The 24,949-nt window shown below is 39.0% G+C and overlaps 2 protein-coding genes and 1 non-coding gene across 5 annotated transcripts; 2 read left to right on the top strand and 1 right to left on the bottom strand.

Annotated features, from left to right (window-relative positions):
- Positions 1-1,780: 1,780 nt before the first annotated feature.
- Positions 1,781-13,104, top strand: LOC149013968 (uncharacterized). 3 transcript variants are annotated; one of them, XM_089158339.1, is made up of 4 exons: positions 1,781-2,213; positions 2,722-4,616; positions 10,078-10,181; positions 11,313-12,399. In XM_089158339.1, exon 2 carries the CDS (start codon positions 2,795-2,797, stop codon positions 3,230-3,232), a length of 438 nt encoding a protein of 145 aa, XP_089014465.1. In that variant the 5' UTR covers positions 1,781-2,213; positions 2,722-2,794; the 3' UTR covers positions 3,233-4,616; positions 10,078-10,181; positions 11,313-12,399. The 3 variants fall into 3 exon arrangements, with proteins under 3 accessions (XP_089014465.1, XP_089014464.1, XP_089014463.1); XM_089158338.1 differs by having other exon boundaries at positions 2,722-10,181; positions 11,313-13,104; XM_089158337.1 differs by lacking the exon at positions 10,078-10,181 and having other exon boundaries at positions 11,313-12,396.
- Positions 13,105-22,027: 8,923 nt separating this feature from the next.
- Positions 22,028-22,135, bottom strand: LOC149013967 (small nucleolar RNA R71). The gene has a single exon (XR_016174187.1). It is a non-coding gene; the product is annotated as a small nucleolar RNA R71 (small nucleolar RNA).
- Positions 22,136-23,282: 1,147 nt separating this feature from the next.
- LOC149013966 (uncharacterized) lies at positions 23,283-23,892 on the top strand. The gene is made up of 2 exons (XM_089157764.1): positions 23,283-23,451; positions 23,597-23,892. Exons 1-2 carry the CDS (start codon positions 23,283-23,285, stop codon positions 23,890-23,892), a joined length of 465 nt encoding a protein of 154 aa, XP_089013890.1.
- Positions 23,893-24,949: the final 1,057 nt, after the last annotated feature.

Genomic DNA, 24,949 nt, shown 5'->3' with positions numbered 1-24,949 from the left:
TTGCTATTTTATATGAAACAAAAATACCACACCCGTGTTGGGCTAAAACCCGTGTTGGCCCCTTAAGTAGCTTAAACTATTTCTAGCCAACAACTAACAGCTTCAGTTTGTACTTAGTCAAATCCCGAAATGAAAATACCCTCCCAACTTAAAATTGTTGAACCTTATATCTCACCCCAATACCCAATCCTTAGGTCTTTTTCTTACCCTTTGCTTGAACTAACCCACCACCGCCAAAACCAATACACACCCCCATGCCAGCCACCACCGCCCCCACTTTCCCCCTGCCAGAAGTCATCCACCATCGGCAGTGTCCAAGAAGTCCCGTAGCTGTTTGGAGGTTGAGGCAAAAAAACACTCCTTTTATGAGTTTCTTGATTTAGAGGCATTCGGTGTTGCAGAGGATAGTGACATACAATTTCATCTAACTAGTAAAACGGTACAAGAAAGTGAATAGAACGACAAGGCAAGCTACACTATGATGCGTTGCGTTCTCCCTTTTAAGCAAAGATTTTAAGCAAAGATTAAAAACATAGACATACTATTTTGCGTGTCAATAAAGATCTACATATATAATAGCATAGAAAAGCATCGAGAACGAGAAGATAAAAAGATATAACATTTCCAAAGAAGAAGAAATTAATTGGCAACACTTGAGAAATCTTCAAAAACCAAAATGGAAAAACCTAGAGACATTAAAGAGGCCTAGACTTCTTCCCGTTAAATGTTGCTTCCCTCCCCCCACTCTAAGGCTCATGGATCACTAGGTGATTTATGGCAAAGGTGGCAGCAATGGTAGGCGTCCAAGGGGATCTGGAAACTAACTGATTATGTTAGTTGTAAACTAAACGTAATTTAGTTCTAAGTTTGCCACTTAAGATAACCAACACAAGTTTAGACACCCCCACGGCCGGGAGGGTGTCGTGGCATTTGGAACCAAGTCTCTTGTCACATGATTCAAATGAGATGTACTGCAAATGCAGGGTAGGTAGAGTGTGATACGTGAGGTTTTATACCCGACCAGCTCCGCACCCAAGTGGGGCTAAACTAGACACTTAGTTGGGATATTTACCAACTACCCAAAGAAGAGCGCATTTACGCTGGACCTGTATGGCAACAACGCCCTAGATAGAAGGTCAACTACGAGGATGATTAAGCGGCACAGACGACAAGGAAGCCTAGTCCAGGGAGAAATAACGGCTCTCGCCGGGAAACCTGCCCAATTCGGAAAAGGTAACACAAACACTATTTAAACAAAGACTCACCCCTCAGGTAAGCACCCAATACATTCTGAACATAACCCATGTGTAGCTCTTGCATGGGATCTTAGTCTGTTCACTATTTGACTTAGCAATCGGATGCGGCTGCCCGGCATACAAATCGATTTGTGTCTAACCTTTCTTGCAAGACTCATCGTCTCAGGAACTAAAAGCGGCTTAGTCGACATCTGAATAATAACTGAGACACATCAAAGTGGTAGAAATCCATATTTCTCAATGGATAAGTCGTGGGTTCTCTCGACCCTTGCAGACAACGTCTCCCCATGAGGATGTAATCAAGGTGCGCACAAGCTGGCCCAACCTCAACTTCCCAAAAATAAGGTGTACCGCAGGAACAGTTGTGTATACCCAAATTTGGGCGTTCGCTAGGTCGGTGCCAAGTCTTCTGCGCTCTCCGAATATTACTCTTCAAAAGATACCAATAATGAAAATACGAAAAACGGGGATGCGGAAACGAAAGATGTTCATCGTCTGATAATACCAAAAAAAAAAAAAAAGTTCGTCGTCTGACCCCTCGATTCTGGAAATGTTGATGTCCCAGTCGCAAACCCGAAGATAAGACCGAGAGACCCCATCTGCACCGGTTCATCGCGATTTTTTTTTCTTTTCTAAACCTTTTCCGAAAGGCCAATGCCCCTGATATCATTCGTATGCTGCTTGTTAGTTGTTACCCTATCGAAATCAGCCTCATCTTACCGTAATTTCACTTGCATTTCGCTACTTTTAGCCCCACCGTTTGCGAGTTTCGTGTCTCTATAAATAAGCATAAACACAAGTCGTCTTTTCCGTTTATACACGCTTCCTTCCATTTTTGTTTGTTGAAGGCTCACAGCGATCTAGTCCCGTTGAGGATCGACGAAACGACAGACGGAATTATCATTCGATTTTCCTCGTGGGTTATCGGAAGCTGGTTTTGTCGCTCTAGCAAGAAAAGTTAGTTTCCCCCTATTCGCTCTTTTTAATTTTTAATTTTTAATTTTTAATTTTCAAACAAATATTAGTCTGTATCTCAGTGATTTTTGTGCCGCGTAACTTATTGTCTTCATCTGTAAACTTCTTCCCCCACCCACACAACAAATTGAACGAGAAAATCCAATACGCCGAGAGATTCGACGAACATAAAACTTTTGTTTTGTTGTTTGGAGGAGGATGGATTTAGAGTGGATCAGCTCGTTTTTTCTGCATTCAGGTTAACCTAGTGCTTACAACTGTTTCTGAATTCTGTAGAAGATAAGCCTCTTTAGCTAGCTAGTGAAGGATATCGATGGAATTCATATTTTCTTGGCTAAGTACGGAAAGGCTGATAATAGATCTACGACTTAAATGGAAAACTCCCTAGAGAAATCGAGTTTCTGTTTTCTGGTGTATCAGGTTATATTTTTGAAGGCCAATAATAACGTTATTAACTAGCTTCCTCTTGTCCTTTTGTTGAGATCTGCAGAACAAAGGGGTCGAAGCCTTGGGGTGCATAGGATTCTAAACAGACGTAACGCATCGGCTTCAGGAAGCTAGCGATGGAGGTATATGGTCAATCCATGGTTGCCGGGCCTACCAATGTTATTTTCCTGTCGAGTATTCTTGGCCGTGACGGGGCAACCCCTTTCCATAAATGTGACTGGAGATGTGAGAATGAGCATATCTGCGGAAATATGTATCGCTGCAAGTTAACCGGTATCACGCACATCTGTGACAAAAACTGTAACCAAAGAATTCTGTACGATAATCATAGCTCTCTTTGCAGAGTGAGCGGCCACGTTTTCCCTCTAACTTCAACGGAGCAGCAGGCGGTGAGGGGAGCCCGGAGGAAGATTGAAGTGGAGAACTCCTCACTTGATGGCTGTGCTTCTAAGCGCAGGCGTGATGCTCAGCTTCATCCTTCTCCTTTCGAGAGGTCTTTCTCGGCAGTCTCCCCAATCTGCGGTCAAATTGGAGAAGGCATGGATATGAGCTAAATGATTGAGACATTCCGGAGTTCTTTTTCTTATCCCTACCGACAACTCACCTTCCCCCCCCCCCCCCCCCCCCTCTTTCCTCGTTTTTCTCTCTCTTTTTAACCTTTCAAATGTTCTCCATGGGCAAACATAGAGAAGAGGACTTGCTATGGGACCTCAAATGGGGACGAAAGTGTTTTGCTGTCTGTAGGAACAGCTTCTAATATATAGATACATTTAGCTTATTTTATATGGAATTTAGTTCTGCTGTGTAAGTTGCTTATTACTTGGAGATATTTCTAATCATCAAACTTCTTGTATGTTATTTGGAGGCCTACTATAGGGCCTGACGAGACACAAAGTCCCTACAAAAGTAAAATAATTTATTTCTATCGCTTGTGATGTTTGTATTTTGGTGAATGTTTGATTTCTGCTTTTCTTTTGCCTCTTTCTTGGATGAATTGATTTCTGCTTGTTAGTTTTCTAAGCCTTCCATTAGACCATTCTTTTGTTATGAAAGATAAACTTGCATCTTGTACGTGCTTTGAACCTGTGGCATATTTAGTTTTCTTTTCTATGTAATATCCCAATGCTGATTACTGAATACCTTTTCTTTACCTTGATTTTGTCATTATTTTGAATTGCAACTGCATATTTGGTGTACATAGCATGATTTGTTAATGACTTAAGGTTGGATGAACTCACATGCACTTGTCCTATTAAAACCTGACTGAAAGGAGAGCGGTGGATCTCTTGCTTTAATTCAAGCAAAGGGGTATTGGTTGTTCCCTTATCTGGCAGATATCTTTCTAAATAGTTCTCTCACTTATCTGGTTTGTCTATCATAGTTTAGGTGCAGGTTGATGAGACAAAGGGTATGTTGTTTCTTCCCAGATCCCACCCCATCCTTCTTTGGTAAAAATGATCTACCTTGCTTAAGTTGTTGTTGGTATCTGAGCGTGTTGCTGAAGATCTTGTTAATTTTACAGGCGGCCTATAAGATCCAGAATTGCCAAAAATATGTTATTGTAATTAAATCTGATTACCGCTATTATTCTTTTTTACTTTTGGTGTTGTTTGCTATAATTTACTTGCTTTATTAAGATATCTCCTGAAATGAAGTTTCTGGGTCATTTTTCTTATATAATGTTTCATCTCTTTCTCCTTGCAGCAGCTCTTAGTTTGTTCAGTTGTAGCTTGCCCTGGGGATCCCAGGACTAGCAGCTGCTTGCCGTTTCTAATCCTTTTCTTTTAATGGGTTCTGCTATGAGTGTAATGTAGACAGATATTCCAGAGAATTGTCTGTAAGCAATGTAGTTGGGGTAATCCGCTACTGCAATATCATGGATTGATGGAGGACCTTGGTTGATGATCTCCTTCACTACCAGCCAGTCGTCTCCATCAGGTACTGTTCCCTGTTCCACAGATATTATGCAGCACTTAAACTGAGATTCAGTGGTAGAAATTATTCTATAGGGGTTGTAATTTCAGCTTTTACATAAAAATTGTAGTGGGATTTGACTACAGCTGTTTTTGAGATTTTGGGCTTTTTATGCTTGATGTTTGACTTGATAAAGCAATTAATCTTGAGGCCTACAATGAGGATGTTAAGATGGATGAGTGGCAAAACTAAAAAGGATAAGATAAGAAATTATTATATTAGAGTTGGTATGGGAGTTGCTCCCATAAGTGATAAACTACGAGAAAGTTGTTTGAGGTGGCACGCCCATGTTCAATGGAGGCCTATAATGCCCCTGTACAGAGAAGTGATATAATCCAAATTGAAGGAACTATGAGAATTAGGGGCAGACCTAAGATAACTCCTTCCTTTGGCTTGTACTTCGTTTGGTGTGCCCATTCTTTTGTTATAATCTTGCATCTTGCACCTGCAGTGAGTTAGATATTTAGTTTTCTCACATGTAATTTTCTAATTTTGATTATTTACTTGCGACCCTATTCTTGTTGCTCCAATCTGTGATCATCTTTTGTGTTGCAATTGCATATTTGGCTGCATGAACATATTTGTACATAAACTACCTGTTGTGATTGTTGTGGAATGACTTATGGATCAATGATCTTAGGCCCTCTATTTATAATTAAGTGGAAAGTCCACTATTACAAGGAATAGAATTCTACATGAATACAAACTTTAATTTAACTCGAATACAAACTCTAATTTAACTCCTATACAAACTCTAATTGAACTCGTAGTAGAATTCAACACTCCCCCTCAAGTTGAGGCATAGATATTAGTCATGCCCAACTTGCCTACAATAGGAAGGAAATCTCTTTCTTTCAAACCCTTAGTGAAAACTTCTGCTACTTGGTCTCCAAGTCTTACAAAAGGCATGCAGATAAGCCCTTGTTCCAACTTTCCTTTGACAAAAAACCTATCAATTTCAATTTGCTTAGTTCGATCATGTTGCACCGGATTATTAACAATACTAATAGCGACCTTGTTGTCACAATATAACATCATAAGGTTTGGAACTTGGACTTCAATATCCTGCAGCAAGCCTTTCAACCGTAGTAGCTCACAAACTCCACGAACCATAGCTCTATATTTAGCTTCGGTACTAGATAAAGCTACCACATTCTGTTTCTTACTTCTCCAAGTAACTAGATTACCTCCAACAAAGGTACAGTAACCTAAAATTGACTTCCTGTTTGGAGATCCAGCCCAATCTGCATCAATATATGCTTTTACTTTTATATTATCAGTGGGTGACAAAAGTATTCCTTTTTCAGGAGTTCCCTTCAAATACTGTAGTATTCTGGTAAAAGCCTTCATATGAGCTAAATATGGATCATGCATGAACTGGTTCACTATCCCCACAGCATAAGCGATGTATGGCCTGGTTTGGGACAAATAAATAAGCTTCCCTACCAGCCTTCGATATCTTCCTTTGTCCACTGGTTCTTCCTCTTTTTCTTTAAGTTAAGCTTTAGCTTCAATAGGGGTATCAACTGCTTTACACCCCAACATTCCCACTTCTGATAATAGATCTAGGACATACTTTCCTTGGGATAGGAATATACCTTTCTTTGATCGAGCCACCTCAATCCCTAAGAAATACTGTAACTTCCCTAGATCTTTAATTTCAAACTCTCTGCCAGAAAGTCCTTCAACTTTTGAATTTCTTCACCATCATTCCCTGTGATGACAATATCGTCAACATAGACAATGAGAAGTGTGATGTTAGTACCTGGCTTCTTGAAAAATAGAGTATGATCAGCATTGCTTTACTTGTACCCAATAGAAGTCATTGCCTTCAGGAGGCGTCCAAACCAGCATCTAGGAGACTGTTTTAACCCATAAATTGGCCTCTTCAATCGACAAACTTTCCCTGCAGTATTGTCATCGGAGAAACCATGTGGGATTTCCATATAGACTTCTTCTGTTAACTCCCCATGTAAGAAGGCATTCTTTACATCTAATTGGTCCAAGTTCCAGTCTTTGTTCACAGCTATAGACAACAGAACTCTGACAGCGTTTAGTTTCGCAGCAGGGGAAAAGGTCTCCTAATAATCAATCCCATAAGTCTGGGTAAACCCCTTTGCAACTAGTCTAGCTTTCAACTTGTTGACTGATCCATCCATAATTTGTTTAACCACAAATACTCATTTGCAGCCCACTAATTTTTTTCCTGGAGGAAGTGTAGTCGGCTCCCAAGTGTCATTTTTCTTCATTGCCTGCATTTCCTCTACCATAGCTGTCTTCCATCTTTTATCAGTATAGGCTTCCTGTCAACTTTTAGGAACAGATACAGATGATAGAGAGGATATAAAAGCACTGTAGGAGTCAGACAAAGAGTTATAAGAAACATATTTAGCTATGGGATGTTGAATACAAGATCTAACCCCTTTTCTAACAGCAATAGGATGATCAGAAGAATATACTTTAAGGGGAGCAGTAGAATCTGATTCTGAAGCAGGAGACTGAAGTGGTAACGTATCACCTTTTTCCACCTGCTTTAATCGGTTGTAATTCTTCCTCTAATAAGTATGCACCTCCTTATTTTGGTCAATTTGGTTTTGAAAGACCCCAATAGTGTGTCTCACAGGAGTGGTCTCCCCCTGGCTAGGTTCTTCACATGGTTCAGAAAACGAAGGGGGAGGATTAGAGTCCTCAGTTATCCTGGCCGAAGTCTCCCCATGGTCAGGAAACTCTTCTGGGACTCTTAAGTTGTGTTGGTGTGTGATAGGAAGATCTAGAGTCGGAAAGAACACTTCTCCTCTAGGACTCTCCCCCTAGAGAGGTGTATAGTAAGGGCAATACTCATTAAAAATTACATCTATGGATACAATGGTTTTCTTGGAAGGAGAATGATAACATTTGTACCCTTTCTGAGTAGTAGAATATCCCAAAAATATGCAGTGTAGGCCGCGGGAGCCAGCTTACTCTGGTGGGCTGTGATTCTGGCATAACACATGCATCCAAAAACCTTTGGGGAAATAACAAAAGAAGAGGCTCCATAAAGAATCTCATTAGGACATTTAAAACCAAGTATCCTAATGGGCATCCTATTCATAAGGTAAGAAGCAATGAGTATAGCATCACTCTAATATTGGTCAAGTACATTCATAGCAATCATAATAGAACGGGTTATCTCTAAGAGAGATATCTCTGAAATTCACCATCAATATACTCTGTGCCATCGTCACTGCGAAGGATCTTCACAGTGGCATTGAATTGAATTTTAATCATATTATGAAAATCACGAAAACATCAGAAAACCTCATTTTTTTTTGTTTTAAAAGATAAATCCATGTAGAACGAGTGTGATAATCAATAAAAGTAACAAAGTACCTATAGACAATAATAGACACACATCGGTAGGGACCCCACACATCAGTATGAATTAACATAAAAGGAATAGTTTTTCTATTATGAAGAAAAGGTAAATAAGTAGAACGAGTCTGCTTCGTAAAAATGCAAGCTTCACAAAAAAAATCATCCTCATTACAAGAAGAAACTAAATTAGGAAATATTTTCTTAAGAGTTCCTACAGGGGGTGACCTAGCCTACGGTGCCACTGATGAAGGTCTGATATTACCATGATTAGAAGATGTAGTCAGAGCAGAAGTAGATCCTTCAATTGGCTCTAGCAAATAAAGTCCATTGTCTAATTTACCACGTCCAATCTCCTTCCCCGTGACCAGATCCTGGACGACACGTAAGAAGATGGGAAAAATGTCACTGTACAATTCAAGTCATGTGTAAGACTACTGATAGAGAGCAAGTTAGTAGAGAAAGAGGGAACATGTAAAACTTTAGACAAACAAAGGGATGGAGAATGTTGAATGGTCATTTTTCCAGCAATGGAAGAATAGAAGCTATCAACAATTCGAACTTTATCCATTCCAGAAGTTAGAGAATATTGTAAGAAAAAAGAGGATAAACCTGTCATATGATCTGTGGCTCCTGTATCAATAATCCGAGTAGAAACTGAAGAAACTTGGAAGCTTATAAAAGTTTTACCCGAAGTAGCAAGGTAGGAGTTGGTTTGGTTAATAGAGGAAGCAGTGGTAGAGGCTGTATTGGCAGTAGAAGATTGCAGAATACGTTGCGGAGTAGCTAACTCCTGTGAAAGACCAACATCTACAGAGGGTGTTGTGGAAACTGTCTCAGAAATATGAGCTTTCGGTTTTCCTCTTTTTTGTGCTCTTTTTTGCTCTAAATCAGCAGGCTTCGCATGGAGTTTCCAACAATTGGCCTTGGTATGATATGGTTTGTGACAGTTCTCACACTTGACAATCTCCTTAGTCGGATCAGATTTAGTGCGAACAGACTGTAAGGCTGATTTCTCCACAATAGGAGCATGAAGCATGGTTAACCGCCGGCTTTCCTCACACTGAATAAGTGCATAAGACTGTTCTAGTGTAGGAAAGGGAGAACGACTTAATACTTGCATTCTGATCTGATCATACTCTATATTCAAACCTGCTAAGAAGTCATATACCCAAATCTTATCAATGTGCTTCCTATAAGTAGTCACATCATCTGGATTAGTGGGGTGATAATCCCCATAATGATCCCAACTCCTGCCAAAGAGAACGCAACTCAGCATAATATTGGGCCACAGTCAGTTCCTTTTGGGTTGTCTCATGAAGCTTCTTCCGTAACTCATAAACATGTGCATCATTCCCCAACTGTCCATAGGTTTCAGTAGTAGCCTTCTAGATTTGGGCTGCAGTATCAAGTAATAGGTAACCTTGGGCAATATTTGGATGCATGGAATTCAAAAGGAATGACATAATAAGAGAGTCATTTGATATCCATTTATCCTGTAAAACACCTACGATAGTAGGTATGATAGTGGTGCCAATAATGTGTCCAACTAGTCCTCTTCCAGCAATAATTAGGTAAGCAGATTGAGACCAGATCAAATAATTTTGTGCCATCAAATCTTACCGAAAGAGGATAAAGAGTGGGATAATGTTCGGATCCAGTGGGAGCAGTAGTACCATCGGTGGTTGCCATGTTGACAAAATTGTCTGCAATTCTTCATTCTTCACCCCTTCAAAGTAACTGAAATGTCGCAAAATGTAACAGCCAAACCACCTAAAAAAGGTTATAAATTACCCCCCCCTCTTTATTTTCTTCTTTTTTTTTTAAAGAAAAATTACAAATAAGCCCCTGAAAATTGCAAAATTACAATAATGTCCCTAAAAATATGCTACAATTGTACATAAGCCCCTATACTTAGTAAATTTGCAAATAAGTCCCTAAAAACTGTAAAATTACGATTAAGTCCCTTGAAGAATGTAAATTTACCAATTAAACCCCTCAAGCATCGGTTTTAGATTTAGGGAAAAAAATCATTGTTTGCTTTCTTTCTTCAGTTCTTCTCTTGATGGCACAGGAAGCAACGATGATAGCAGCACCAGTAGCAGCGACGATAGTAGCGGCTGTAGCAGCAGGGTTCATGACAATAGCAGTGGCGGTAGTAGTGGTGGTAGCAGCAAGGTTCCTCTTCTCTTCTTCTTTCCCTCCTTTTTCTTGTTCTTGCAGTGGCAGATTTCTGTCCTAAACTGAAGAATCGATAGGTGCAGAAAATTTTCGAATTTGAATTTCTCTGATAGTTGCAGAAAAAAAGAGGAATTTGAATTTCTGCGATGGTTGCAGAAAATTCCTGCGATGGTTGTAGAAAAAAATTCTGCAATTGTTGTAGAAGAAAGAGAACTCTACGATGGTTTTACGGTTGTAGGAAATTCATGTGATGATTGCAGAAAATTCTTCAACTGCAATGGGTTTTACGGTAGTAGAAGAAAGAAAATCTGCGATGGGTTTTGCAGAAGGAAAAAAGATTTGAAGAAGATCAATCGGGTTGCAGAAAATTCTGCAACTGCGATGGGTTGTACGGTAGCAGAAGAAAGAGAAAATCTGCGAAAATTCTGCGATGAGTTTTGCAGAAGGAAAAAACAATTGAAGAAGATCAATCGAACTTAGGCTCTGATGCCATGTTGTGATTGTTGTGGAATGGCTTATGGATCAATGATCTCAAGCCCTCTATTTATAATTAAGTGGAAAGTACACTATTACAAGGAATAAAATTCTACATGAATACAAACTCTAATTTAACTGCTATACAAACTCTAATTGAACTCCTAGTAGAATCCAACACTACCCAACAAAAAAAAAATTAAATTTGTTTGTTGAAAAGAGTTGTTAACCTCTTGCTCTAGTTCAAGCAAAGGGGCAATGGTTGTTATCTTATCTGGTAGCAATGTTTCTAATTAGTTCTCTCACCAACACTTATTTACTTATCTTAGTTTTCATGCTGGTTGATGGACGGTTTTTTTCCTTCTTTTTTTCTTTTTTAATGTTTGGATCCCACCCCATGCTTCACTGTAAAATTGAGTTACCTGGCTTCAGTGGGGGCTGTTGCATCTGCATGTGTTGATGAAGATCTTGAACTTTTTTGGGAGGCCTATAAGATCCAGAAGGCCTGAAAAATATCTTATTGCAGTTTTAAATTTGATTTTTGTTGTTGTTGCTGCTGCTATAATTTGCTTTGTTAAAATATCCTCCTTAAATGGAGTGTCCAAAAAAATTTTCTCATGTTATGTTTTTTCCTGTTTCTTCCCCTTGGAGCAGCTCTTAGGTTATTTAGCTGTAGCTTGCAGTGGCGGGATCCCTGGAGCAGCAGCTGCCCTTTATAATGTGTCCCTTGATGGAGTCTGATACTAGTTGTAATTTTAAACATTATCCAGAGAATTCTCTGTGAGCAATGTGGTTGGGGTAATCTGCTATTGTGATTATGAATGACAGAATTATGAATTGAGAACGAGGAAAATCTTGATTGATGATCTCTATCAGTAGCAGTCAGCCCTCTCTATTAGGCTGGCTCTGCTCGCAGTTTATGGATGTCATGCAGCATTGAAACTGAGATCTAATTGTAAAAATTTTGCCATTCAGTTTGTAATTTCAGCTTTTACATAAAGAGATTATAATGACAAAATATGCGATGCAAATGTTAAGCTATTTTATACCATGCTAAAGCTCTCCAAATTTTGTCTTGGAAGCATATTACAGATTGAGTGGGGATTGAATCCTTTTATTGCGGCTGATTTTTAATTTTTTGGGCTTTTGATGCTAGATGTTGACTTGATAAGAAATTTATTTTTCAGGTAGTTGCATGGAGAACATTTGACCTCTAGTGGGACAGCAACCCCTCAATTGTTTCCATTTTTACTGCTGTGATACAGGGTCTTGTGCTGTGTAATCACAGGGTCGTAATTTTAAGGGAGTTGAGTTGTTAGACGAGCCAAAAACTGATGCACGGTAGTCTGCTGATCAATGTAGACCTATTTCTTTAGGGGGCGTTAGTTGATAAGCTGCTGTTTAAGATTATGGCTACGATGCTTCAATTGTTTTTTAGATGACATTGCGACTCTATTCTAGTCCGCCTTCATTACCTCTCGTTTTATCTCTGATAATGTTTATATGGTTCGAGAGTTGTTTCATTATATTAGAAAGAAAAAGAAGGGTAAGCAGTAGTTTATTGCACTTAAAACTTGATATGAGGAAGATATAGAATTGAGTGGTTTTTGGTGGAGGCTATCTTGTTGAAGCTGGCTTCTCTGAGAGGTGGATGGCCTGGGTTATGCAAACAATTACATCTGCGTCTTATAATTTGCTGATTAATGGGTCGATTAGTCATGCTATTCATCCTTCACGAGGCATTCGGCAAGGGGATCCCCTCTCACCTGCATTATTTATTTTGTGTTTGCAAGGCTTGATTTCATTGTTCATCAAGTGGAGAGTCAAGATCTTGTAAGTGGAACTCGAGTTACAGGTAGAGCTCCTCGAATCTCACTTACAATTTGCAGATGATAGTCTGTTTTTCTTTGAGTTGCAGTTGAAACAGGTATGTAATCTCAAGCTCTATCTTGATGTGCCTACAATCACACTAGGGCAAGGGGTTAACACACTAGGAGAACAATCCTCTCCAAACAGCACAAATCTCTCAAAAGTCTCCACTTGGGTCTAAACAAGCTATCAAAACACCCAAAAAATTTTGATATGATAAAGTCTGAATTTAAAACATCAAGTATGGCACAAAGGCAACAATACAAGTATGAAACAGTTCACTAACAGTAATAATTCATAAACTAAATACTATAAAATACAAGGTTTATTCAAGACAAAACAGATATGAGTTCAAAACAACAAGTACATCAATCAAGTGATAGTACTAGTCTCAAGAATGTTGACCAAAATAACATCAATAACTCACAAATATCATACTAGACAAAATATGTAATATTTTTTGCAAATAAACAAAATGATATCACTTTTTAGCTCCCAACAATGGTAGAACCAGTGTCCACCATAGCCTAAGCAATTTACAATTTCCAAATCACCAACAGAAGATAACTCTTATATAAAAGAAACTTGAATTCAAAACACCATGTACATTATATAAAAAAATAATAGTACAAATCTTAACATGTTGATAACATAACAAATTAATTCTATAGTGTTATATCAGATTAATCCAAAGTATTAGATAAAATAAATATGGCACAAAGTTAGCAACAATAGTGCTCAAAAGTACATAAATAACTCTGATTCTTAAATAACTTAAGCAACCTAATACCAGGATTGCACAAACAATTTAAATCAGTAAAATAATGTACAATTGTTAACAAAAAAATTATCAAAGTAATATAACATTGCTAATAATATAAATAATGAAATCATTGTGTTAACAGTGCCAAAGCCAGTCTAACCGAACCAAACTGAAAGGAAACATGTATATTGCCTCAACAACATAAGCTAAACCTAGAGTAAAAACACATCATACAATCATTCAATAATTTGGTCTAAACAAGCACATAATTATTAACTGAAAGAGAAAAACTCAATCTAGTAAAAAAAAAATAGATAAATCCTAACGATCATAGGAAACAAATTCAAATTTAAATAATAATAATCATATAGTTAACAACTTATTAACATAAAGCGTAAATTGTTAACAATATGTAAAATCTCAATGTGACATATTCAAATTGCATCCAAAGAATATATTTGAATCAAAACAAGATGTAAGCAATAATAGCCACTCTCAAAAATACACTTCGCTAACAAAATATGATGACTAAAAAATCATTTGTTAATTACAGTGTTAAACCCAACCTGACCGAACAAGATTGCAAACTGAGATTATTCAATAAAGCTGTAGAAACGTGAATCAAATATACACCTACTAGATAGATAACTAGATGTCACATTACATCAATTTATTGACAAGAAATGACAAGAACTGAACTGGGAGAACCAGCTCCACACATGTATACCATAATAAGAGAAACCTTGAACAATCTAAGAAACAAAGGTAAAATAATACCAAAATTGATAGAGCTTTAATATGAAAAACCAGATACACATGATCAATTCACATTTAAGGTAAAGAAAAAAAATCACAATAATAACCGAGTAAAGAAACACAACCAAGAATAACATCTAAGCCTTGAATCAAAACCTAACCGATTCAAATCATGAAAGACCGAACAAAACAAGAGGTAAATCCACCTAAATATGTCAAGAATTAAATCTAAAGCCTATGAATACATTTTGAAATAATTTGGAAAGATTCAAAGCAACTAAACATTGGTTAAATCTAACAATGTTAACAGACAGCAACCCTAATATGCAAATTGTTAACAATTGATAACAAATATGTTCCAACTAATCAATTTAGAATACACATAACCTAACTGGAGCTGGAAAATGCCGGCAATGTAACCATATTTTTTAATTTTATCACAAGTTGGAGCTCTTATGAAAGTTTTGTGTGCCTCTCTCTCTCTCTCTCTCTCTCTCTCTCTCTCTCTCTCTCTCTCTCTCTCTCTCTCTCTCTCTCTCTCTCTCTCTCTCTCTCTCTCTCTCTCTCTCTCTCTCTCTCTCTCTCTCTCTCTCTCTCTCTCTGTGCATAAAGTTTTGTATGCTGAGGATACTATGAAATCCCCCAAAATCCTAACCTGAAAATTCATATTGTAGGTCCAAAAATCCGAAGTGTGAGAAGAAGGCAACTACGGACCATCCTGATCGAGACCATTGAATTGGATTCCAAACCAATGGAATTAGATGGAGATGATGTTGAGTTGGGAGTTCTATCAAAGTTTGGAAGGAGATCTAACTCAAACGTTGACAAACTTGGCAGATGGATCAAGTATACTATGATGACACATGTAGAAGGTCCTGAAAAATCAGGTATGATTCTTATATAGCATCAAATAGAAACTAGGGCAGAGCTTAGACATTCAAGGCCTTGGCTTTACTCTTGGAACAAAAGTTCCAGGAGCTGGTTGCCTGCCCTGGTCGCCTGGGGCGACCAGCCTAGTTCTGGGAGAAAAGAGCAATTTTGAAATTTTGATTTTTGAAGCCCTATTTAATGTGTTTTTGTTCTAAAATGTTCATTATGATCTAAAGCCATCAAAACTCATCAGAAAACACTCCTCAAGGTGAAAGACAATGTGGAGATCATCCATCAAGGTTTCTGAACGACATTTTGCTTTCTTCAGGTTAGTATTCATCTTCTTCGTTCTAGTTCTCTTCTATCATTGATTCCTCCTACATAGTTGAAGGCTTCTAGTTGTTGTATCAACCTTCTTCTTCTACCCTCTTTACTCTATAGTGAATCCCCATTCATTCTAGCTCATCTATGAATCTTTCGGATCAATTTCAGAGAAGACCTAATATAGGATTCATTAGGTTTTCATTATTTTTGCTTTGTTTAATGTCTAAAATGATAGATCATGTTCTAGTATGATTTCAAAATTTTCTACGTATTTTTCTAAGTAGTTTAGAACCCTTTCAGAAAGCCTTCTGTCAAATTGAGTAGATGATGTCCGCACTCATAGGGTGGTTGAATGCCCTAGTTGCCTCGGGCGACCCACCCGAGCAACCAACCCCTACCCTAGTCGATTTCCCTGGTTGCCCCAGGCAACCAGCCAGACCAACCACACCCTGCAATGTTAGTCATTTGTTTCTCTTTTCAATGTATATCTTTAGGGTTATTTCTAACTTTAAACCAACATGTTAATAGGACTTTTTGGGAAGCATGAACTTACTCTTTGACTTATTTTACAAGGTTGCAAATCAATAGTAAGGTGAGGACATTCACTTGCACATAACCATTGTTACTTTCTTGATTGTTATGAAACTTGCTAATATGTTTACATGTTCTTATTAGGGTTTAGGAATGATGATTATGACTCTGAAATTATAGTATATAAGTGATTAATGATGCTCTTGATATATGGATTCAATAAGTGACTTTATGGACTTAGATTGATTTATGCATTGAGGATGTGATTGAACCTTCTTGCTACGTGAATGTGAGTTGTGATTGTGAATTGGCGAATACCTATTTGGGTGTTTCTGTATTGGGACATCAGTGGAGGTGGTATGGGACACAATCCTATGATGCTCCTCGGCACTTTTCATGATTACTGGATGCCATGACTAGGAAGTCTATTGGAGTTTGGTTAGGAACCCCGTCATATCACACCCTCTCGACGTGGGTATTGATGTCAAGTGATGTGTGGCAGCAATGTGGGGTGGTGGGCGCTCAAGACCAGTAACCAACCTGTGAAATCCAGCACCAACTCTAATTCGAAAATCTATGTTGTAGGTCCGAAGACCCAAAGTCAAGGTAGAAGACAGTTGTGGACCCCCTCTGTTGAACCCATTGGCTCTAACCTAGAACCCAATGAAGATTAATAGTGAAGATCCCATTTTGGAAACCTTTATGATTTTGAGAGAAGATGTAACCTAAATGATGATGGACTTGGAAGATGGACCTTGAGTACAGTGTTGACACCTTTAGAAGGTCCTATGAAATCAGGTAAGACTTTTCCTTAAGTTGGTTGGGGACCTAAGTGGTGAATTTGGCTTTTGGGAACCAAATTCATCAATTTTGACTTAAGGCCCTACCTTGGTCGATCCAATCAACCAAGGCAATCGACCAAAGCATGCCTCAGAAAGAATTGTTTATTTTTGGAAGTTTTAGGTTTTGAAGCTCTATTTGTATGTAACTTCGGACTAAACCTAACCACCTTGCCTCTTAACTTTTGGAGAACGTGAGAAGAACCCTAGAGCCTCCTCTTCAAGCCCAAGGTTGATTCCAATCACCTAAGAGAAGTTCCTCCATTGATTCTTCTTTTAAAATGTTAGTATTCAATCCTATACTTCATTGATTTATTCTCTCGACTATATCTTCTATTTGTTTTGATTATGAGAAAGGTATTACAATACTGTAATGGCCTAGTCTCAAATTCTCATAGTCTTAGAGTGAATTCCTATTCACTATACTCTTTTCGTAGACAATACGGTGTGATTTCATTGTTTTGATCTAGCATGAGACCATGATTTACTCCTGGTGTAGTTATTTGATTATAAACTATGTTAGACCTGTCTAGGTTGTTTTCTATGCATGAACTACTGTTTTCCTATCTTTTGAATAAATCCCTATTCATTCTAGCCTTTCTATGAGAATCCGCAGGTCAAGCCTATTAGGTGATTTATTAGATTTCTATTCCAAATGCCTTGTTTGATGTTTAGATCATCATAGATAGTCTCCATATGTTATTTTATAATTTTTCCTATTAATTTAAGAGTGTTCCGATGTCTTTCGAAGAGTTTCTGGCCAAAGTTGGAAGTTATTGTCCCTACACAGTAGCTTTGGTCAATCCCCTTGGTCAATTCAATCGACCAAGCCAATTGACCAAAGGTGTGCCTAACAACAACTTTGCTCCGTTTCGTCTCCGATCATGAGAGTTTGTTCCTTATACTCTCTACATGTGTGTTTAGGGTTATTTTGCTGATTTTGGACTTGCTCTTTGATCTCTTATTTGGAGTTTGCGAAGTTGACTATAAGGTGAGTACGTTCACTCACAATATGCACGAATACATGCTTTGATATGTTAGGACTTATATGGCGTGTTAGCTACTGTAGTTATACTTTTTTTATATTGTCATACTTTTGTAATTATAATAGGTTATTCATGACATGATTTACAAATTGTTATGAAATATGAATGATGTGATTGTGAGTTGGACTGTGATATCTATGAAATCATGATGTGATGCCAAAAGGGAACGGGGAATGCCCTTTTGGCATTTCTGTCGTTGGACATCAGTGAAGGTGGTATGGGACACTTTCCTATGGTGCCCCTTGGCGTTTTCCCTGATTACTGGTTGACATAACTAGGGCATGTCTAGATGAGTTTGGCTAGAGAAACCCTATCAGTTATCAGAAGGGGAATTAAAACAGTGACCCGTGGCAGCAATGGTGATTTCTCAAAAGATGTGCATCAGAGCCATGAGAGGACATAATTCACACTATAGGGGTCATTCATTGGTAGGGTTGCACATAATAAACCTGGGCTCATGGGCGCTCAAGACCGATAACCAATATGTGAGAAGACATGAGAGCTTTCCGTTTATTATATGTGAATGACCAATAGGTTTGAGAGTCTACGTATCCGAGAGGGAGACGGTGACTCTAGGGAGGGAGATACCAGAACGGACTACCTAGGCACAGAAGGGAGGCTATCATACCTGAACGGACTGTCTAGTGCACCGAAGGGAGGTATTCGACTCTGAGTATATGTGACTCAGTAGATGACTTGCATTGGGCTAGGTATAACGTTGACATGCGCCAGTACTCAGACATATGATGGTGAGCAATAGTGTTGCCCTAAACCCCAGCCATGGAATGTCCAAAAAGGACCCCAACTACCAAAAGAGAATTCAAAAGACGTGCATCATAGCCATGAGGGAGAGTGATTTGAGACCTACCCAGAGGAGTATGGTGTTTTATCTTAATGCATATTTGCCAATAAAGACCATCATACTTAGAGTTAAAAGCATATTTGCATTCATTGTCTCATATCATTGCATCGTGTTTGCTTTAAACTTCTTGTAGTTGTTTACTGTGATTGAACTGCTTGCTAAGTTCTTTTGAGCTCACCCTTCCGAGGATATGTTTTTAGATGACCTTGCATGTTTTGAAGAGATTCTGTGCACCAGTACGGAGGACCCTTCCTGATATGGTACAGCTATGGGTCATAGGAGAATATACTGACCAGTGGTACGACCATTACATCGGTGTGGACCACACTGATGGCTCTTATTGATAGTAGCAGACATCATCTCATTTACAGGTGGGATCGTGAATTAGATGTTGATCCAAAGTTGTAGGAGCATAAACCCCATGCAAAGAAGAAGAAGAGCCCATGGAAGATTTAGAATAGTTTTATCATTTATTCTTCTATATTTTATTTCAATTTGTAATACTTTAGAGCTACTTTAGAGTTTGATCTACTCTTCCGCCTTATGATCTATGGAGTTATTTCCACTATACTCTATGGTTGATCTTTTGATTGGTATCATTTTATTCCGCACTCTGATTATATTCTGATTATGTTTCAAGGTTACTTCTTGATTGATTTCTTAATAAAGTTGAACATTGATTATTCCTCGCTCATGATTGTGTTATTGTGTAATGTGGATATGTGTTTTCCCTAAACTTGACTATGGGACTTGTGGATTACACCTCCAAGTGTCGTGGTTAGGGTACTAGCTGGGGGGATGTGACACAACTCATGAGAGAACACAACCACATTGTGAGGGCCATTCATTGATAGGGTTGCATATAATAGACTTGGGTTCATGGGTGCTCAAGACCAGTAACCAACCCATGAGAACTTTCTGTCTATTATATGTGGATGACCAATAGGGATAAGAGAAGGCATAGTCTGAGTTGGTTCCCCAAACGCCCCCAAACCCCCCCGACCACAAAAAAAAAAGAAAAAAACCAGAGAGGGGGGGGGGGGGGGGAAAAAAACCTAAACGAAGTTTTTTTTTTTTTTTTTTTTTAGGGAAAGGGGGCCCCCCCCCCCCCCCCCCCCCCCCCCCCACACAGGGGGGGGAGGGGGGGGGGCCCCCCCCCCCCCCCCCCCCCCCCCCGGGGGGGGGCGGCCCCCCCCCCCCCCCCCCCCCCCCCCCCCCCCCCCCCCCCCCCACCAAAAAAGGGGGGGCCCCCCCCCCCCGGGGGGGGGGGGGGCTTCTCTTTTTCCCCCCCCCCCCTTTGGGGGGGGTTCCTTCCTTCCCTTTCCCCCCCATTGCCCCCCCCCCCCCCCCCCCCCCCCCCCCCACCCCTAACCCCATGAAATAGAGTTAAGATTTATAACTTTTATACTTGAGATGGCTTGATTTAGGAGTATTTTGTCTTTGTTTTAGTGATAGTATTCATTAGGTGTTGTTTTATTTAGTCTCAACATGTTGCATTTTGTTTAGTTCATTTTTGTCACATTGCATGAATTTCCCTTCTTTTTATGGATGAATTTGACTGTTTCTCTTTCTCTTGAACATGTAGGTGAAGATTCATAATAGAAGAACATGTCCTCTAACTTTGTTGTAGAGTTGTTGCTGCATTGCTACAACAACGGAGCAGAATATTCTCAGATCCAATTCAAATGGAATTGACCAAAAAGGGCTAACTTAAGTGGACTAAATTCTTGTAAATACATGATGGTTTTCAGCCCTTGATCTCAGGAGGAAGGTTCTAATCCTATGGCCAGAATCTAACCTAATGATTGAAGACATTTATGGAAGAAAGAGAAGAGAGGCAAGGAGGAGAAGAGGGGGACATTCGACCAAGGGGTGAAAAAATAGACTTGGCTGAGAGGAAGGAGGTAGAGAACGAATGCTGTAGCTCTTGTGGAAGCAAGGAGCTGCTGGAGTTGCTGATTTGCTGAAGAAGAAAGCTGGAGCTCATGTGGAAGCATTGAAGCCTTAGTTTATTCTTGTTTATATAACTCTATCTTCTTATTTTCTAGTCTCATGTCAACTATACTTGATTTTATGCATTCAAATTCTGTTATGGGCTAAATCTTAGCTGTGTTGGGATGATAATAGTACCTAAACCTGAATTTTGATATGTAATTAATCATGTGTTCTTTAGTTTTATTGCAATCCACTTTATTGTTAATGAATTCAGCATGTTATATTGACTAATTTCAGTTCTTGAATGATCTTTCTTGAATGAATGTTATGATTTCATTAATTGGAAAATTAATGAAGTCTAGGTGTTTGTTGAATTGTGTGAGTTAGCATCATCTTTAATTAGGTTGTGTTAATTAGTAGGTTGGGTAGGAATACCCAATTACCTCACATTACCATTGATTGGATTGGGTTTAAATTGCATTCTTAAGTCAATTCTTCATAGGAATATGCTGATGTTGATTTAGGATGCTAGCTTATGTGTATTGGAAAATACCATATTGCCATTCATTCCAAGTTCTTGATTTATCTTGGGGTTGTAGTATTGCTTTAGTATTTGTGTTTTAAAATTCAGGGAAGGGAAACTTGATTCCTAACACACTTGTCACTCATTAAGTTTCTTCCATTGCTCAAATCTACATTTTAGTTCCTTAGTTTTCTTTACCTGTCAATTGGTTAATTAGTTAGACAAACACCAATCAACCTTGTTAATTTCATTTAAATCAATTTTATTTTTACATTGAAAGTTAAGGATATAATTCTCCGTGGGATCGATACTGTACTTATCATTTATTACTTGATTGCGATACGTATACTTGCGTGATATCTTGAGATACAAGCAACAAGTTTTTGGTGCCGTTGCCGGGGAATTTTGTCTTTGATAATTAGTGTAGAAGTAAGTTTTTGTTTTATCTACTGAAATTTCTTTACTTTGATATTAGTTTCCTTTTATTCTCAGGTGTTTTTACCCTTGTATGAACACGCTGCCTGATCAAGAGTTGGCACCCTTTGACATCGAAATAGAAAGGACATTTCGAGCTAGAAGAAGGGAGCAACGAGGCCTAGCAGCAGTTCCAACAATGGCTGAAGCAGTGAGAAATGGATTGAATAATAATGAGACTAATATGGCAGCTGAGGGTGATGATAGAGATAGAGCCATCAGAGCATACGCTGTCCCCATGTTGCATGAGCTGAATCCAAGCATAATACGGCCAGATATTCAAGCCTTACATTTTGAACTTAAGCCGGTGATGTTCCAAATGCTTCAAACTGTGGGACAATTCAGTGGGCTTTCAACAGAAGATCCTCATCTCCATCTTAGACTCTTCATGGAAGTAAGTGACTCTTTCAAGATACCTGGAGCAACTGAAGAGGCTTTGAGATTGAAGCTATTCCCTTATTCATTGCGGGATAGAGCAAGAGCGTGGTTGAACTCCTTACCTCCCCAATCAGTAGCTACATGGAATGACTTGGTAGAGAAGTTCTTGATGAAGTACTTCCCTCCAACAAAGAATGCCAAGCTCGGGAAATGACATAACTGGTTTTCAACAGTTGGATAGTGAGTCTTTATATGAGGCATGGGAGAGGTTTAAGGAGCTCTTGCGTAAATGTCCTCATCATGGCATTCCTCATTGGATTCAGATGGAGACTTTCTACAATGGTTTAAGTGGACAAACTCGATCCATAGTTGATGCATCAGCCAATGGGGCTATATTGGCAAAGTCTTACAATGAGGCTTATGAAATTTTGGAAAGGATGGCCAACAACAACTACCAATGGCCAGCTGAAAGAACTGCTGCAAGTAAGAGGGTGGCTGGAATTTATGAGTTGGATGCAGTGACAGCCTTAACTGCACAAGTTTCATCTCTCACTAGTGTGTTAAAATCTGTAAACTTGGCTGCAACTGTACAACCACAACAAAATCTAGCAGTCTCTTGTACATATTGTGGTGGGGAGCATGTCTTTGATAGTTGTCCATCTAACCCAGAATCAGCCTACTATGTTGGTAATTTCAGCAAAGCTAATAACCCATATTCCAACACTTATAATCCTGGTTGGAGGCAGCACCCTAACTTCTCTTGGAATGGTCAAGGACAGAATGTAGGCCCATCATCTACCCCAACTAGACCTTACCAACTTCCAAGTGCTCAACAGCAAGTGAAGATTCAGCCTATAGAACCTTCTTCATCAATTGAGCTCCTATTGAAAGAATACATGGCAAAGAATGATGCAATTATTCAGAGCCAAGCGACTTCATTGAGAAATTTGGAGAATCAAGTTGGGCAGCTAGCTAATGCTTTAAGCAACAGACCTCAAGGATCACTGCCAAGTGATACTGAAAATCCTAGGCGGGAAGGCAAAGAGCATTGCAAGGTTATTTCATTACGGAGTGGGAAATATATAGAGCCACCTCATGTTAAGTCCAATCAACCGAAGGAAACTAATCCTGTCCAAGAAGAAAGGGAAAAGGAAGATCCAGTGGCTGTTCAAAAAGACCAATCTGATTTTGAACACCAAAGTGTTGAACCACCAGCTACAGCTCCATTGCAACAGGGTTCTCCAGAAAAAGTGCCTTATAAACCACCCCCCTTTCCTCAAAGATTTCAAAGGCAGCAACAAAACCATCAGTTCAAGAAATTCTTGGATGTTTTGAAGGAGCTCCACATCAATATACCATTGGTAGAAGCACTTGAACAAATGCCAAATTATGTGAAATTCATGAAAGACATCCTTTCTAAAAAAAAAAGATTTGGAGAGTTTGAAACAGTAGCCATGACACAAGAGAGTAGTGCCTTCTTGCTGAACAAGCTTCCTCAAAAATTAAAGGATCCTGGGAGTTTCACCATTCCTTGTGCTATTGGAGAAAATTATATTGGGAGAGCCCTTTGTGACCTTGGAGCTAGCATTAACCTTATGCCAATGTCAATCTTCAAGAAGCTTGGTGTGGGAGAAGCAAGGCCAACTACGGTAACACTTCAGGTGGGCCGATAGATCCTTAGCTCATCCTGAAGGAAAAATTGAAGATGTCTTGGTAAGAGTTGATAAGTTCATCTTCCCTGCTGATTTCATTGTTCTTGATTTTGAAGCTGATAGAGATGTGCCCATCATTCTTGGAAGACCCTTCTTGGCCACTGGAAAGACTTTGATTGATGTGCATAAAGGAGAATTAACTATGAGGGTAAATGGAGAGCAAGTCACTTTCAATGTTCTCCAGGCAATGAAATCTCCAGATGAGATAGAGCAATGCTCAATGGTAGATATCATAGAGGAGCTGGTTTTAGAAGAAGTTGAGACAAAGGGTAGTAAAGATCCATTAGAGCTTTCATTAACATCTGAAATTTCACAAGTGGGTGATGAAGCGGTAGCTACATTAAATGGTTAGATGCAAGACCAGCTGAGACATTAAGAAAGAATGGATTTGATCCTCTTGTATTATCTGAGCATGCAACTCAATCTCCTAAGCCATCAATTGAAGAGCCTCCTGTGTTAGAATTGAAGCCTCTTCCAGGACACCTTAGGTATGCCTATTTGGGTGAAGGAAAGACACTTCCAGTTATCATTTCAGCAGTGCTAACAGCAGAGCAAGAAGATATGTTAATTAAAGTGCTGAAGAAATACAGCAAAGCATTAGGATGGACCATATCGGATATCAAGGGAATCAGCCCATCAATTTGCATGCACAAAATTCTGCTTTGGAAGACTGCTGTAATAATTCTGTGGAGCATCAAAGGAGGCTGAATCCAATTATGAAGGAAGTGGTCAAAAAGGAAATCATTAAATGGTTAGATGTTTGGGGTGGTGTATCCAATTTCGAGACGGACAAGTGGGTGAGTCCAGAGACAATGTGTCCCCAAGAAAGGAGGAATGACAGTTGTGGAGAATGATAATAAGGAGTTGATACCTACAAGAATAGTGAGTGGGTGGAGAATATGTATGGACTATAGGAAGCTTAACAAGGCTACAAGGAAAGATCATTTCCCTCTACCATTCATTGATCAAATGCTTGATAGATTGGCTGGAAAAGAGTATTATTGCTTCTTAGATGGATACTCAGGGTACAATCAAATAGCCATTGCTCCTGAAGATCAACATAAGACCACTTTCACTTGCCCATATGGTACCTTTGCCTTTAGAAGAATGCCTTTTGGTCTTTGTAATGCCCCACCACTTTCCAAAGATGTATGATGGCCATTTTCACTGATATGGTGGAACAATTTGTAGAGGTGTTTATGGATGATTTTTCGGTTTTTGGAGAAACTTATGATGAATGTCTCACTCACTTGGCAAAAGTTCTACAGAGATGTGAAGAAACCAATTTAGTCCTCAACTGGGAAAAATGCCATTTTATGGTTAGAGAAGGGATTGTTCTTGGACACAAGGTTTCCAAACAGGGGTCTAGAAGTGGATAAAGCCAAGGTTGCCATTATAGAAAAATTACC

Source organism: Hakea prostrata, chromosome 6, assembly GCF_041222555.1.
Source record: "Hakea prostrata isolate BN-2017 chromosome 6, UWA_Hpros_2, whole genome shotgun sequence".
In the NCBI taxonomy this organism is placed as follows: domain Eukaryota; kingdom Viridiplantae; phylum Streptophyta; class Magnoliopsida; order Proteales; family Proteaceae; genus Hakea; species Hakea prostrata.
Note: the sequence above shows the minus strand (reverse complement) of the source record. Positions and strands in the feature narration are given on the sequence as shown.

Bases quoted from the DNA above. Each gene is read 5' to 3' on its own strand.
- LOC149013968 (XM_089158338.1), top strand. From the start codon at position 2,795: ATGGAGGTATATGGTCAATCCATGGTTGCCGGGCCTACCAATGTTATT.
- LOC149013966 (XM_089157764.1), top strand. From the start codon at position 23,283: ATGACACAAGAGAGTAGTGCCTTCTTGCTGAACAAGCTTCCTCAAAAA. The intron at 23,452-23,596 runs GTGTGGGAGAAG...TTGATTTTGAAG, and splicing joins GTCAATCTTCAAGAAGCTTG to CTGATAGAGATGTGCCCATC.